Source organism: Mycteria americana, chromosome 12, assembly GCF_035582795.1.
Source record: "Mycteria americana isolate JAX WOST 10 ecotype Jacksonville Zoo and Gardens chromosome 12, USCA_MyAme_1.0, whole genome shotgun sequence".
In the NCBI taxonomy this organism is placed as follows: domain Eukaryota; kingdom Metazoa; phylum Chordata; class Aves; order Ciconiiformes; family Ciconiidae; genus Mycteria; species Mycteria americana.
The window spans coordinates 2,147,203-2,162,840 of NC_134376.1; the positions used below are offsets into that span (position 1 = coordinate 2,147,203).

Below are 15,638 nucleotides of genomic sequence, written 5' to 3' on the forward strand. Positions count from 1 at the left end.
CACGCCCGCAGCCTAATTAGCGCTGCTTCTCCGGGTGCCTCTTGCTAATTGCGCGGCACTGGGTGACGGCTCTTCCTTTCCAGCCTGGCACCCCGCACCGCCGCAGCCTCCCCTGCGCGGCCCTTGGCCCGATGCGAGCGGCCGAACCCCCCCGCTGCAGCCCCAGAAATTATGAAAAGAGGGGGGAAAAGCCCAGGGGAACACACGGGAAAACGCGTCCTCGCCGCGCACCGGGGCCGGCGGAGTCTCCCTCCGCCCCGGCTCCTCGCAGGGGGCGGCCGGCCCGGGCTGGCACCCACGCGGGGGCTGCCCGCGGGGGCCGGGGGGTGCCCCGCCGCCCCGGGGTATCCCGGCGGTGCCCCACGCGTGTGCCGCACCCCCCCACCCCCACCCCCTCCGCCTCCATCGGGGCGTTGCCGCCCCCACGCGCGTGTCGCGCGGCCTCCCCCGCCCCGCGGGTGGGCGTGGGGGGCGGCGCGCGAGGGGAGGGCCGGGCCGGGCCGGGCCGGGCCGGGTGTGCGCGGGGAGGGGTCGGGCCGGGTGCGCGCGGAGCGGCGCGGAGGGGAGCGCGGAGGGGAGCGGAGCGCGGGGGGCCCGGCGGCGGTGCGGGATGCGCTGGCCGGCGGGGCCGGGAGCGGCCCCCGATGGGATGTAGCGGGCGGCTGCTGGGACCCGTCGGGGGCCGGCGCGCCTCGCTGCTCCTCACCATGATCCTCTTCTTCACCTACTTCTTCTACTGCCTGCCGGGGCCCTGCGAGCCGCTGCCGCCCGCCCTGCTGCTGCCGCCGCCCGCCGCGCTGCCCGACGGCGCGGGGCCGGGGCCGGGGGCGGCGGGGGCCCCGGGCGGCGGCAGCCGGCGCTTCCCGCAGGCCATCATCGTGGGCGTGAAGAAGGGCGGGACGCGGGCGCTGCTGGAGTTCCTGCGGGCGCACCCCGGGGTGCGAGCCGTGGGCGCCGAGCCCCACTTCTTCGACAGGTGCTACGAGAAGGGGCTGCGCTGGTACAGGTAACGGCGGGGGGGGGCGGGCGGGCCGGCCCCGCCGCTCGGGAATTAAGCGCCGAGCCGCGGTTAATTGCTCGCCGGGCCGCCGCGGGGTTGCCCTGCAACAGGCTGGTCCGAGCGCGGCGGCTCCCTGGGGAGACGGGGGGCCCGGGGGCTGCGGGGACAGGGAGCGGGCACGGACGTCCCAGGCGGGGATGCGAAGGGAGCCGAGCGGGGGGTGGCAGCTCCCACCCTCCGCCGTGCCTGGGGGGGGGGGCTGGTTTTTCGGGGTCACTGCTGAAGTTGGGAGCGGGAGAGCCGCTCCCCGTGTGTGTCCCCGTGTCACCGCGTGTCCCCCCGTGTCCCCCATGTGTGTCCCCGTGTGCCCCATGCCGCAGCCCAGCCGGCCGGGAGCAGCCCAGCCGGCAGCAGCAATTTGCCTTTTTTTTTTTTTTTTTTGTTAATTATCCAGGCTTTGCCATTTTAACCTTTACCACTTAATTCTCAGCTGTCCCACAGTTTCCCCACCGGGTTCCTTTAGGAATTATTATTATTATTATTATTATTATTCTTTTAATTCGAGTGGCTTATAAAAATAAAGGGAGCGAGGACCTCGGCTTGCAGGAGCGGGCTCGATCCTGGCTGTGCCTTACAGAGTGACCCGGGGAAGGGAAGGGTAAACCAGAATGGCTCGAATCCCTCGGTGGGTTCCTGTCAAAGGGCAGGGCCGTATTGATTCAAGGGAGCTGTTTGGTTTTGAGGGTTTCAATGGAATTGAACTCTTCAGGCGATAAAAGCGTTGGGAAGAGCAGCTACTGTGCATGTGGTGTCTATTAAACTCCCATCTCCTGGGCCAACTCCGGAGCAGCCGGGCCAAGCGGAGTCAGAGCGCTCAGTCCCTTGAAGGCAAGTGAAAGAATCTGGTCCGTGAGTTTGAAGAGAGTCCAAATGTGGAGATTTATCAAAGCACTGCGGTGTTCTCAGGGAAACATCTGAAAATAATAAAAGGAGTAGCTCTCCCTGTCCTGCCCGCCTCTCCGTACTACTCGCCCCAAACCCCGCGGGAATACTCTTATTTCTTACGTGCTCTTAATGTTTCTCGATGTTTTGGGGGGAGGTTGCAACTTGGCAATCCTCGCCAAAATACCAACCTGTGAAAAGCGGTGATCTTTAATGGAAAGTGTAATTTTAGCGGTAATTTTACCCGCAGAGTTTCAGCTCTGTAAGACCACGTCTGGACCGTAAAGTTATTGACTTAACGCACCTTCAAACGCAGTAAGTAGCGCACTTATTTTTATGACTGTATTAATACCGCCGTGATTTATTAGCTCATTTCTCTGTTCCGCTTGTATCTACGCTGCTCTAGAAACAATCACGATGATAACTAATCTTTTTGGGTGAGGATTACAAGATAGATGTCGCTTGGCAGAATGGGAGTTTAATGCCTGCGAGCACGTAATTAAAGCGCGGAAGATGGAACGCTTTCATATCGCTCGCCGTAGTCCGGCGAGATGTTTGCAGGGTGGACCACAGCGAGAGAAGAATAAATAAATCTTAGTTTTGGATCGCTGCGTAGCGAGTTTTTAGTGCTGTAAGTGCTTGCAGGGAGCCTGGCCTGATACCAGCGCGAGGTTTTAAGATGGTTCTGCATATGGTTATGGTAAATTTGGAGAAAGAGAGCAGGGAAGGTTTTTGGGGCGGCCAGATGCATCGCAGGGAAGCGTACGCTGTGCTGGGAAGAAGTTGCATCCTTTCTAGTGAGAAAAAAAATCCGTAGATGTTTTGCTTTAACTCTGCGTAGAGCAAGCGTGTTTTCAATCACGCCCAACTATTTTCCTTAGTTTCCTCTTCTCTTTGCCTCTCTTGTTTTGTCTTCTTACAAGACCTTGCTATACTGAGGGGGTTTTTTTCCTGGGAAAGCCAGACAGAGCTAAATGTTTAAAGCTGGGGTGTGTTTGAGTGGAGGAAAATAGAAGTTGGACAGAAGTTCAGGTTTTTCCAATGAATATCTCAAAGTGGTGTAAACATTTTTAAAATATTTGAACTTGCTAGGAAACCAAAATTACACCAACTGCTTCTCATGCCAAGATATTTGGCCCGAAGGCACCTGTAGGTCGTTGCTTGTCTTAAGTAAATGTAAAAAGAAAAAAAAAAAAAATTCCCTTGGAAATATCGCCACAGAATTATTTTGCTCTTTTTTGGTAGTTCTGTCCCGTAGCGATTTCGCTCCCATGGCAGGAGTATCTGCTTGTGGGTGCCGAGTAGTTTACATTGTAACGTAAGTCGCTGACTGAAACCATTTGTTCTTACCGGAGTGTTTTATTTTATTTAAATTTGAAATAGCCCAAAGTCCCTTTTTTGGAGTAGTTCTTTTTACTAGCGAAAAGAAAATGTTCTGCGAAAGGAGCGAGCATCTTGTATGAAATTCCTTGAGTTACTATAGGTTTAGCTAATTATAAGAAGTTTAAACACCTTTTCTAGACTGCAACATAAATTACCTAATGGATAATCCAAGCATGACGTGACGCTTTATCCTAAAGCAAAACACTATTTTAATTTTTTTTGGCACTCGGGACTGCTTCAAGTAAACCTAAATAAAAAGAAGAAGCGATGTTGGCGTGTCTACTCTGCTCACGCAGCGGCTCGGGGAGCGCCAGTGTCCTGTTTGGGAACCTGGGAACCTTGCTGGCTGTCCGTCTGTCTGCTTTACGGGAGCGTAGGCGAAGGCCGACATAAGAACTTAATTGAATCGGAGACGTTTGCTGGTGATATTTAGAACTTCCTTGCAAAAACTTGAAGAGATGCTCAGCGCGATGGCACGGGGCCAAATCCTGCCCTTGCTTGTGGGAATTTGAGGAAAAACTGCACTTGTGGGCCGGGGTGTAACGGGTGTAACCCGGGGTGTAACGGGTGTAACCCCCTGGGTATCTGCAGAGCAGCGCCCGCTTTCAACCCAGGGACTTCTCGGTGCGAAGGGGACCGGAGTCGGGGTCACAGGCGGCATTTGGGGTGCTCAGGGCGTTTGCATTTCGTACGATGCCTGCGCAAGCGGGGCTGGGGGCTCTGGGCTCCGGCGGGCTCTCCAGCGGACGCCGCTCTGCCCCGCTTTGCTCTGCTGGCGACGTTTTGGGGGCGTAGCTGAGATCTTTGCCCGGGATTGTTCCCTTTTTGGTTGCCAGAGCCGGGCTCGTTTCCCACGCGGCCGCCCGACGTTGCTCAGAGGTTCGGACCGCTCCGTCCGCCTTGCACCGTAACTCGGCGCAGCCTCGGCAGTGCTGGTGCTGGGGGAAAAGGGCAGGAGAAGCGGTGGGTAACGGCGGCTTTGGGGCACAAAGGTGGTGCAGGGAAGGGGCTCTGCAGATGCTGGCTTGCATAAAAGGGAGTTTTGGGGAATTCAGCCCGATGTAGCTTATCCAAAGAAGAGTTTCCTTGTCTCCATCCACCAAAACTTTGCAGCCACATCAGCTCAATACGACAGTTTTGCTCTGCCTTGTGTTTCCTCCTATGATCTATGATCCGTGTCCCTCTTTTCCGTCTCCTCTTCCTGCTTTTTCCCTATAGCTAAAGAAAGAGTTCACAGGAGCGGGGCTGGGCCAAGGCTCCCAGCGACCTTCGCATCTGAGCGCAGCGCACCACAAGAAAGCAGCCGTTGGGGTTGTGCTCTGTGAAACTGCGCCCTGGATTTAATAGGAATTGTAAAGAATTCCTTATTTTCTTGCAGCTTGGGCCAGAATTAGTAAAAAGTACTATGGGACGGCTAGTCACAGTTGGCCGATGCTTCCTGGTGAGCGGCCAGGCTGGAGCTCCTCAGCCAGCTGCGGTGGCAACGCGGCGAGCGGGCATTGCTGCCGAGCGGGCGCCGGTGCTGCAGAGCCGTCCCAGAGCTCTGACTCTCTCGGAGGCTGAATTTAGCTTTTTAGTGTCATTCCCCTTTTGAGCCGATGCGGTGCATGCAGGTTTGCATGCCGGGGCGGGGGGGGGGAGGAACTTTTCATATGGCTCGTCGTGCTTCCACGGTGTGCTTCTGTGCTGGGGGGTGCCAGGGGGGTGTCCCAGCTTGGGAGCATGCGTGTGTCCCCAGGGGAGGTGGACGGTTAGCAGAGAGCTGCTACATGCGATGTGTTTTGGGGTTGGTTTTTTGTTTTTTGTTTTCTTTCTGCCCCCCCCCCCTCAAACCCATTCATGGCAGCTAATAACGTTCTTGAAAGGCATCCAGGATTTCTTGAGCCAGACTTTGTTATCTCCGAACCTTGCAACCCTGAAGCCTTTGAGTGGCAGGGAAAGGACGCGGCTCCAGCGCTGCTCTTTTGACTTTTGCTGTGAGTATTATTGGCAGTTGAAAAGTAGAGCTAAGTAGATGCCTTGAGGGGTTTTTGTGTGTGTTGTGATTGTACAGACAGATCAAGACACTCTATAGCGCAAGCTGTTGAATAAAATCCGATGTTTCAGCTACTCTGGAGTCACCAGGCTGCATTTTGGCATGGAGCTTGTATCCCCTTCCAGGGAGAGCTTTTCACAGGCACATTTAAGAAATACATAGGTGGGAAGAGACAAAAGGATCTTGCGAGGAGTCAGATGGCGATGCACTGAGAGCTGCTCCAGGACATTATCTTTATTCATTGACACCAGCTAATCTGCTCTGATGGACTCCTGTTTCAGCGTTCCAGGCTGAGAGTGGCCCTTGTTTGTCTTGGTGCATTTGCAGAAACTCAGTCCTGCAGCACTCTTCTTGGGTTTGTTACTTTCTGATCTCTTCTTTCCTTTTTTTTAACTTTCATTACAAAAATAGGGCCTTTCCGTATCGGCTTCCCCTATCCTCACCCCCAGGTTTGGAAAATAAATCCTAAAATGCAAAGGAAAAAAATGCAGGAAACCTGAGAAAAAGCTGTAATTCTGTAACGACGAAGAAGATCTTTTAAAGCTTTCGTTTAATGCGCAGTATTTTGGACTTGCCTTTATGCAATGTTTTAGTCCCAGCTCTACACTTAGGACAGGGCTTAAGCGCTGTGCGCGTCCGTGCCAGCCGGACAGGTCTCCCCGTGATGGCGTGCCCCCATTTTACTGCTCCCTACCACACAGCACTGCGCGTCCTTAGGAAGCAATCTGTAATACGTGCAAAGTTTGGTCTTCCGCAAACTGCTTTCACGTGGGATTAAAAATAGGTTTTACTGCCACGATGAGGAATTAACATTTGAAACCGTTTAAAGGCATCCTGGGCAGATACTATGGAGGGCAGGCGAGAGGGGCTGTGCCTGCCTTTTTTAGGGGGGTCTTTCCCACCGGCTCCGAGTTGGCGATGGGGCAAGGAGCACGACTCGGTCCTCCCGCCCCCCACTTCCACGCTGACGTTATTCCCTTGCTTTCACGTGGCGGTTCCCGAGTTTTGTTCCCGATCCGAAGCCTGCGACGTGCTTCTTGCTGATACAAGCAGGTTTGTGAGTCTGAATTTTGGCCCGGCCCAGCTGCAAGGCAAAACTAACTCGGGTTATTCCACGTGTTGTTACGTAGAGAGCGTCAGGCTAAAGTGATTAAAGCTGCGTGTTAGTGTTGGCTGCGATTTTTTCAGATAAAAGCTGTGACTTGCAGAGTTGAGACAAGTCGTGGTCTTCCCGACTGAGGAATGCTTTCTCTGTCGCTGTCTCTTTTAAATAAATGGTGGTTTTATAGACAGGCTGTGCAGCGGGGTGTGCAGAAGTAACCGGAGTTTCTAAAGGGTTTCAAGTCTGCCAGTGTTGCTGTCCCCGACTGCTTAAATAAATATATAAACCTGGGCACCTAGAAATCACGGGGCTGGTTTAAAAAAATTAGTATTATGGGAATCAATACCTTTGGAAAATAATTCTTCATTCATGCCCTTTTTCCTGTGCTCGCCTGGTTACTCTTTTGTAACCTCAAGGGCTGGAAATTTAAACATATAAACACGGACAGGTTTTTTATCACCTACATGTAACTCCAGAGAACTTCTGAAGAGATGTCAAATATAATGAAAAGTTCACAAACAGCAGTGAAAGCTGCAGGGTTTCTGTTAGTGGAATTATTGAGGGGCTGGAGAAATAGTCATCACAGAGAGAGTTTTGGAGTTTCTTCTTAAAAGTAGTATGGGGGTTTTTTCCTAGATTATTTTTAGATGCAGACAGTGACAGAAGGTGGAAAAGGCCAGTGGGTTTAGAGGGTGCTTTTATGCAAGGAGAGACTATTACTTAGGAGAGTTCAAAGCTTATTTATAAAACAGTAATTACCATCCCCTGAGACGGAAGTGGGCAGCTCGCATCGAGTCGAGGAGGGGGTTACAATAGTTAATTGGCAAATATGCTTAAAAGCTTCTTCCTGACCTTTTAAAAAACTTTTCGCTGAAACAGGCTCGGGCAAAGATTGAAAACCTGACTAATGAAAGGCCAGGTTTAATACCAGGACTTAGCTCTAAATGGCTTTTCAAAGGGCTTTGGAAATCCGCCTGCTTAGGCAGCCGGCTGGCGTCAGAGGGATGCTCCCGTGTCCTGCAGGACCCAGAGCGAGAGCTGACGGGGCTCCGGGAGCTGGGTAGGACCCGAGCCTGGCGGCTCCTTCCCCGCGCCCCAGCTCTTGGGGTGGCCGAAGGGGCTCGGGCAGGCTGGCATCGCCCGGCCGCCAGCCCGGAGCCCCTCGGGGTGCTCTGCTCTCCCCCCAGCCGGGTCCCACGAGGTGCCCCCCGCTGCTGCCCTCCTCCGCGGAGCGTCTCGGACGGCTCAGTTTAATTCCTGCCCTTGCTCTCGTGCTACATTTATCAAGCACTGGAACAGGCTGCCCAGGGCAGGGGTGGAGTCCCCATCCCTGGAGGGATTTAAAAGCCGTTTGGATGAGGTGCTCAGGGACATGGTGTAGTGGTGGGCTGGGCAGTGTTAGGTTTACGGTTGGACTCAATCTTAAAGGTCTTTTCCAACCTCTACGATTCTGTGATTTCACCCCTCCAGCGAGGACCGAGCCGTGCGCTGTGGGAGACCGAGATGCTCCGAGTTCCCCAGCACTGAGGAGGTGCCGAGCGGTGCCAGGCGTCTCTGCCAGCCGTGCCCTCCTCGCCCTGCTCCAGCGGGCTAAGAAGTCATCGGCTCATCTACCTCGGGGTGGACGGCAGAGCAGCCGGCGGAGCTCTCGGATCTCCCTCTGCGCCTCCCACCACATTTTTCCGCTGCGTTTGTTTAGAAATTTATTAAAGTGAGGAGCAGAGGGATGTTCTGGACGGCTTTCTGCGGGTCTTTGAAAAGCACTTGGTTGAAAGCCTGGCCTGCGGCTGGGAGGTGCGGGGTGGAGGCAGGCTGGCCGGGTCTGGTCCAGCCCGGGCACTGCGGGGCGGTGGTTTGGGATGAGCCTTTCCTCGCAAGAGGACGTAGGGGCTGGATGGGGCAATAGGTGGCGTGAAGCACAGTCCTCGCTCCCCAGCAGCTTGCGGGGCTCCAGGGGACGCCGTGCGTTGCTCTCGCGAGTCGGGGTTTGCAGAATCCGACTGGGATCTCTCTAGCAGACTGTCTTACCCTGGGCTTGTCCGAATTAGTCCCAGCTCTGCTCTGTAATACAGAAATGACAGATATACGGTGGTTGCACAGAAAAAAATATATTGCAGCTTTCCATAAATGTGCTGAGAGCCCAGAGAAGCGCAGGTCTGATCCTGCACCGCTCTGTTAGTTACCGGGGCTCTGCCTAAACTCCCGGGCACCGTGTGCCTGGCGCGACGGTGGGCATCGTGTGTCCTGGGCTGTGCGATCCACGGCTTTCCCCTTGGCAGGGTCTGAGGTCCCGATGTGTCGGTGCTCGGGGCACGGTGTGCTCGTGGCTGCTCCGATTTTCCACGCTCGCCTTTTGTGGTAATGGTCCCGGGTGGAAAATTCACAGCGACTCATTTGATTTTGCCTCCTCCTCCCTCAGCGCAGAGACAGCTCGCAGATCACAGAAGTCTAAACGGCTTCAAAATTATTCATGCATCTCTTAAGTGAGTCACTCTTGATCTGAAGAGTCGTTTGAAATGCAAATGGGGAATATCGCAGTCAGTCAGGCCACTGGGGCTGTAACCAGGGCACAGAGGCAGCGTGCCCGGCTCACTGAATTTGAACCTGCAAGTGATCCCGCTGCACGGGGTTGTAAATGCCCGACCCCGCGTGCTGCTGGTATTTGCAGACAGCAGGGATGACTCTGCCTCCGGAGATCCAGGCTTTGCGCAGCTGAGGTGCTCTAGAGCCGCAGACCAAAAAGAGCATCCGTGTTCCGGCACGTGCTGCTCGGCTTGGGGCTGCTGGTAGCACGAACCGCCCTGACCCGGAGCATGCAGAGTGCCGGGACCGGCACCGTTCGAGACTGAAATACAGAGTGAAATGGCTGAAATTAGCTTCTCATAAGCAGTTGCAGAAAGCTTTCCCTGTTTGGGCTATTAAGGCACCAGCACGGAAACATTTTAGGTGGCCGAGGGGAACAGCAGCACTTTGGGAGCGGGATGTGCCGCTGGGCTCCTCTTGGGAGTGATTTTTTGTACGACCGAGCGTGCCCTGCCGAGGAAACCCCATGGCTGCGTAGGGACGCGAGGGGAATAAAACTCCTCTCTCCCAGCCCAGCCAGCAGCTCCGCAGCGCTGGGGGCGGCGCAGCGGTCCCGGGCGGCCGAGATCGCTGTGCATTTTAACACACAAAATTGATTACAAGCAGGAGAGAATTACATTAATATAGTCACTTGTCACTGAGGTCCTATTAGTAATCTCCACTCATTAGTCTGGAGAGAATAAGGATGTGACCTTGTTAAGCGTCCTTGCTGAGAGAAAGGCTGACCACTTTGCTATTGATTTATTACTTAGCCCCTAAACAGCGCGTGTGTGCCTGGCCGTGTCTGCGTGCACACCTACCTGCGGGCACGCGTGGGTGCACGGGAGGTGTTTTTGCGGTTGTAATGAAGAATTGGCCATCTCCTCACCTGCCCCTGCTTGCACCCTCCGGGCTAGTTCCGCTGGTGAATTAGCAGCCGCTTTCGGCGGGCACTACAGTGTGCAAAATCAAAAAAAAAAGGACCTGCCGGTGATTGATGGGAAGGGACAAGAAAAGTGACAGATCCCGTCCCCGGAGGCCACATCACGCTTCTGCCTCCTGCCCGGCGCTGCGTGGTGCCGCTCGGCGGGGGCTGGCGGAGCCCTCCCGCACCGTCCAACTTCCCAGCTGCTGCGGAGCCCGCAGCATCCCAGACCCCGGTCCTGGGGGGCTGTGGGCAGGGCTGGGGGCTCCCTGCGCCAGCAGCCGGCGGAGGGCAGGGTGGCTCCTCCGTGAGCCCGAGCAGACTCTCTCCTTGCTGCTGCAGGTGGAATCGAGCCCCCCAAGCAAACCACAGCACGGCGAGGTGGGGACCCGGGAGCAGAGTCCCTGCTGTAGCCGAAGGCAGAGCTGCCTGCGCGGGGCCCGAGCTTCCTCCTGCAGTGCTCTGCCTCTCCGCGCCGACGGGGCAGGATCCTGAAATGCCTCTGCCACCTCTGCAGTCCTACGTCAGATTACTTTATGATTTTTTTACTTCCTCGAGGCTGTTTGTGGGTGCCGATCACGCCTCGAAGGTTTCCCCTGCCTCGCACCGCGTGCCGTGCTGGGCCGTACCGTGCCGTTGTTCCCCATCCCGCCTGTGCCGCTCAGCTCCCCCGTAATTCCGAGTGACGACGTACCCCCACGGACACCCTGCCAGGGAGGAGATGTCAATAAGAGTGGAAGCCAAAGAAACCCTCCAATTACCGGGAGCGTGGAGGGGGCTCGATAAGTGCCATTGATCAGGTGCTCGTCAGCGCAATCCCTCATCGCTGCCACTTGTCAGTAGATGCTGCAGCGCGGGAGGGGGCCGCTGGCCGTCCCTCCTGTCCCCGGCCGACGCAGCCCCGGCGTGGCGGTGGCTCTCCGGGGCGGGGTGGGTTGCTGATGGCCGGGCAGAGCTTTTCCCGGCCGCTCGGACCTGGCTGGCCGGGACCTGCCGGCTCCGTCCCCGCGAGCGACAGCCCAGCGGGGCGTGTAGCCGGGCCGGGGGGGTGGTTATTCTTCAACAAGAGCATCGGCCGCTTCCTCCGGCTGCTTTTATATTTCAGAAAGTCATGTTCCTAAGCCACACAAGCCATGAGAAAAATTTCGAGGGGCTGCTGCCAAGTACTTTCGGCTGAGAATTTAGGTTTTGTTGAGGGAAGGGATCGTTTGTCTCCATGAAAAGCCCATTTTGGGGGGAGGGAGGGAGTTGAACGTCCCCCTGCGGTGTCAGAGACCCAAGCGTGACAACCTGCATCCGCTCCGCTGCCACCCGGGCGGCACGGAGCTGCCGCCGGTGCCTCTCCTTCACAAAGGAGCCATCGGGCAGGGGCCGGGCTGCTGCCGGAAAGAGAAGGGAGAAAGGCATCCCCAAGGGCCTGATCCTGCCCCGTGGGCGGGCACGTGCTGCTGCCGGGTCGGCGCGTACGTTGGAGATGAAGGTCTGAGCGCGATGGCGTGAGCATCCCAGCGCCCCGGTCCAGGGAAGGGGCCACGTGCAGGAGTGGGACCAAACCTGCCGCGGCAGCGCGCGGTGCTGAGCAGCCAGGGCACCGTCCTGCCCTCGCCCACCAGGTTTTCCTGGGGTCCAGGCTGTGTCTGGCTGGCTTCTGCAGCTGAAGTCCTGCTTTATTATTTATTTGGAGTTTGTGCGGAGAGGGAGCTTTGCTAAAAGCATGGCAGTGCTCTGCGTCCGCCCGGGTTTCAAGCTCAGACCTCGTCTTAGGTGAAGTGGGTTAGATGGGAGGACGGCGGGTTATGGTTTTGTCAGAGGGTGCCAGCCTGGTGTCAGCCCCAGGTCACTCGTGTCCCCTGGCTCCGTGATCGGGGCTCCCCGTGTGCCTGCGCCACATCCCTCGCTTTCTTCCAGGCCGTGATGGAGGGTGTCCCCAGCCCCCCCCAAAGCTCTACTGCAGGTCTCTGTCTCTACAGCACGCCTGGGCTGTTTTAGGAGACCACCAGGGACAACCGCTGCCGTGCTCACCCAAACCTTGGACCTCGGGGCACGGTGGCTGGGTGGGCATTGCCCCGTGCTGGGCATCGGAGCTCATCTCTGGTGCTTCAGCTGCATCCCACGGGGGAGCGGAGGCGGCATCCGAGCCCGTCAGCCTGGGAGAGGAGATGGGGCCGCTGAGCCCGGTACGGCCCGCGCGGGTCCCAGCAGGTCGCCGTAATTAGCCCGGGCGCGGGCTGCGAGCGCGGCGTGCCGGCTAATTACCCACTGCGCAGATGGGAAGGACGCGCGGTGCCGGTGTAACCCAGCCACCGCCTCCTCCCCGAGAGCACGCTCGGTTTGATCCTGATCTTGTTACAAGGCAGATAACAAGGGATAGCCTTGTTCAGTCCTGATCTTGTTATGTATATTAAAAATTAATATTTCTCTGCTTCAAAGTGTATCGGGAAGCGTGTGAGGGTTTGCTGTATTCACGGGACTTAGCAGGGATCGCAGTAAGGTCTGTGTCGTGTAAAAGGGTCATAAAACTTGAATTTCTGAACAGGAACCTCGAATGAGCAATTCCTTTTTAGCATTAATCGCTCTGACGGTGCAAGACCTCTTCTAAATGGTTTTTTTTTCCTAGGCAAACATTCTTTAAAATAAAGGCAAATTTGGGCTTCAATTCTGTGCAAGTCCTGCCAAGGTTTGGTGACCACTTAACTCCAGCTGTGTCCAGCTGTGGGAGCCTCACGTCAGCGTATCCATTACAGCTCAACCAGTTGCCTGTAAGTGTTAACACACACCTTGCTGTTAGTGGGTTTCTGGTGGCATGACATCATCGGCTGATGAATTACACAATAGGTTGTGTGCGTGCGAAGTATCCAGCTCTGACCTGAAAACAGTCCTCAAACTCCATGCTCCTGTTTGGGCGAAGATGGAGCCAAGTTCGTGGATGAAGAGGAGGATAACCAGTGCCCTTTGGAACGAAATCTGGCCGTGAAACCCTCCCGAGCTCAGCTGGGATGCTCTCGGGGACAGATCCTGCTCTTCGCATGGCAGCTGAACACAAATTTTTAAAGCACAGTCTGGGTGGAGGGCAGGGCTGGGAACTCTTCCAATTTCATTATGAATCTCAAGAGACTTGGTGGTTTTTTGTGGAGCTGTAGCTCCTGGAGTCATGGGATGGGGAGAGTCTCAGTTCTTGCTTGAAGCCAGTATCTCCTGGAGACAAGAAAACTGAAGGCTCAGGAACCAGAAGAAAGCTATGAAGAACAGTGGTCCGTAGGTATGTGCGTGGCTGTATTTTGAAGACAATCCCAATCTGAGCTGTGGTTTGGCTGAAGGTGGTTAGGGTTCTTCTCACCTACAGCAACAACTCAGCAGTTATTTCTTGCAGTGTTATGAAACTATCCGGAGACAGTTTACAAGCCCAAAATGAGCACTGGCTGCCTGGTGAAGGGTGGTGGCTCAACCATGCTTTGGAGATCTCAGTGGATCAGAAGAGAGCAGTTAGGAGCAGTTCAGTGTGAGGTCCTGCAGAGACCTGACTTCTGCAGAAATCTCCTTTCCTCCAGGCTCTGGAGGAAGACCCTTGAAGCAGAAGAAGGTGGAAGGACGCCGAGGTAGCGGCTGGGTGTCCCCACCAGCAGACAGGTAGGTCCTGTGCCGGCTGGGTCGCCTCGTCCGTGGACGGCCGTTAGTGTCGGGCACCGCGCGTGCTGCGCGTTAGTTCCCTGAGTCACCGTGCAGGACGTAGGAGAACAACTTGAAAGAACAAGTAAAACTGTTGCCACTTCAAAACTCGTCTCAGAATTGATGCCAGGACTCCAACAGACTGATGCTCCTTTATTCTCCTTTTAATTAATTCCTTTGCCTCCAGTGAATTTCCATCTTTTATTTCTGCTGCAATCAAAGGACTGCGAGCAGCAAGGCTCGCATTAGGAACAGACTGATCCAACCTTTTTTTAATCTTCCTGTATCAGTTACTTGTCTTTTTCTTGCGCTGCCACGATGCATCTGAAGCACATATGCCAGGAGATGACTTGCTGAAGGAGAGATGGGGCACCCAAAACCCTGGAGTTTGCTCTCAGCAGATCTCCTTTGCTGGCAGCAAAGAGTAAAAGTCCAGATAAGCTTGCTCAGATACACAAATGGGCAATTACGTGGTCACCTGAGAAGTGCCTGATGATTTATGGCGTTATTAAAAGGTGATGGTAAGAGTAGAAAAGATTTGTAACATCTGCATCAAAAACCCCATCTCTGACCCTCACACCCCAGATACCAACATATTAAATATCCAAACAGGCTATTTCAAGCCTGCGGATCGCTTTCACAGAGATCCCTGCACATCTGGTAACACTTGGCCTGATACTTAAGACCCCGGACAGTGTGTAATTAAACGTAATTCACTTCTTGGCCTGTTGCGGACTCGAAGAGACTATTCCCGCTTGAAGGGCGGTCTTCGGAGGAGCCTCGTGGAAGAGGAACGTGCAGCCAGAGCTGATGCGAAGATGAAGACGTGCTTTGCTGCGGGCTGCTGGGGGATGAGAGTCGTGTTGTGGGACAGCAGTCATCTCCGGGTGGCGAAAGAGCCAGGGCTGGAGTTTTCATGCGAGGTGGAAGCTAAGCCTGATCCCAACCAACAGCTCTATCTTCTTGCTAGTGATGATTGCAGCTCCGAAAGCCTCCGTGGCTCATAGGTCTCTTCCCGTGTCCAACACCAGTGTGACAGCGTTGGCCGTCCTTGGACAGACTGTTGGATCTCCTCGTTCTCTTGCCCTCTGAAGACTGTAGAGGTCCAGGGCGATGCTGTTGGGTGGCGGGAGCCTGCGTTGCTGGAGCAGTGAAGCATTCCTCTTTCTCCTTTTCTCTCCGTTATTTGCGGTTCTGGCTTCTGGTCCCCCTGGATGGGCGTTCTGCTCGTTAGAGGGAAGAAATCGTAGCTAGAAATGAAAGGTGCAAAGAGCGGGCTGATCAGAAAAGATGGTTTGTGGTGCTGTACCTTGGCAGGGATGGCCTGGATGTGTCATTGCACGTGTTAGCGTACAGCAGAGCCCGCGTGCAGTAGGGTTGGGGAGCAGCGTGGAATCGGTTTCCTTGCTTTGGTACATGTGTGCCGTGATGCTCCCAGAGATGCGCTTTTTGTGGACTCTGGTCCTTCACAGCTGGAGGAGATCTCTCCTTCCAGACCCTGGCTGGCAGGAATTGATCGGATGCCAGCGGCTTCGGTGGAGTGATGCCGCTTTGCATCAGTGGGGTTCCCGACTCAAAATTACATCTCGGTCTGCCAAAGTTGCCTTGTTTTGTGCAAACACTGATTTTTAGGTACAAGGGGGAGAAATCTGTTGGTGGAAGCGGCTATAACGGGCATGTTCACTTGTTAGAAATCTGCACTGTGTGCCGAACTCGCAGCCTCTGCTTTGTGCTGAGCTGAAAATGAGCAGGGAGCGGAGGATGCACATGTTTTCAGAGAACAGGGGAGAGCTGGCAGTGGCAGGGATAAAAGGAACATATGTCTGATTGAATAAATGGAGAAATGAAGGCCAGATGGCTGGAAATACTAAGAACTGTTTAATAATTTCTAAACTCTTTGCTCTCTGGAGCAAGATTATGGGCACTTGCAATCTTTTCCTCTCTGCTCAATTTGCCTCCTGTGTTGGCTGCATTACTCTTGGCTTTGGGTAGAGCTCTTAATATTGTTTGTGACCTTCAGAAA

General features: G+C 55.0%; 1 protein-coding gene across 1 annotated transcript in view; it reads left to right on the forward strand.

Moving 5' to 3' along the window:
* Positions 1-613: 613 nt before the first annotated feature.
* The window catches only part of HS3ST6 (heparan sulfate-glucosamine 3-sulfotransferase 6), a 41,212-nt gene continuing 26,187 nt past the window's right edge, over positions 614-15,638 (forward strand). Inside the window, exon 1 of the mRNA XM_075514944.1 lies at positions 614-1,006. Coding sequence (XP_075371059.1) covers positions 645-1,006 — 362 coding nt within the window. The 5' untranslated portion in view covers positions 614-644. The remainder of the gene's footprint in view (positions 1,007-15,638) is intronic.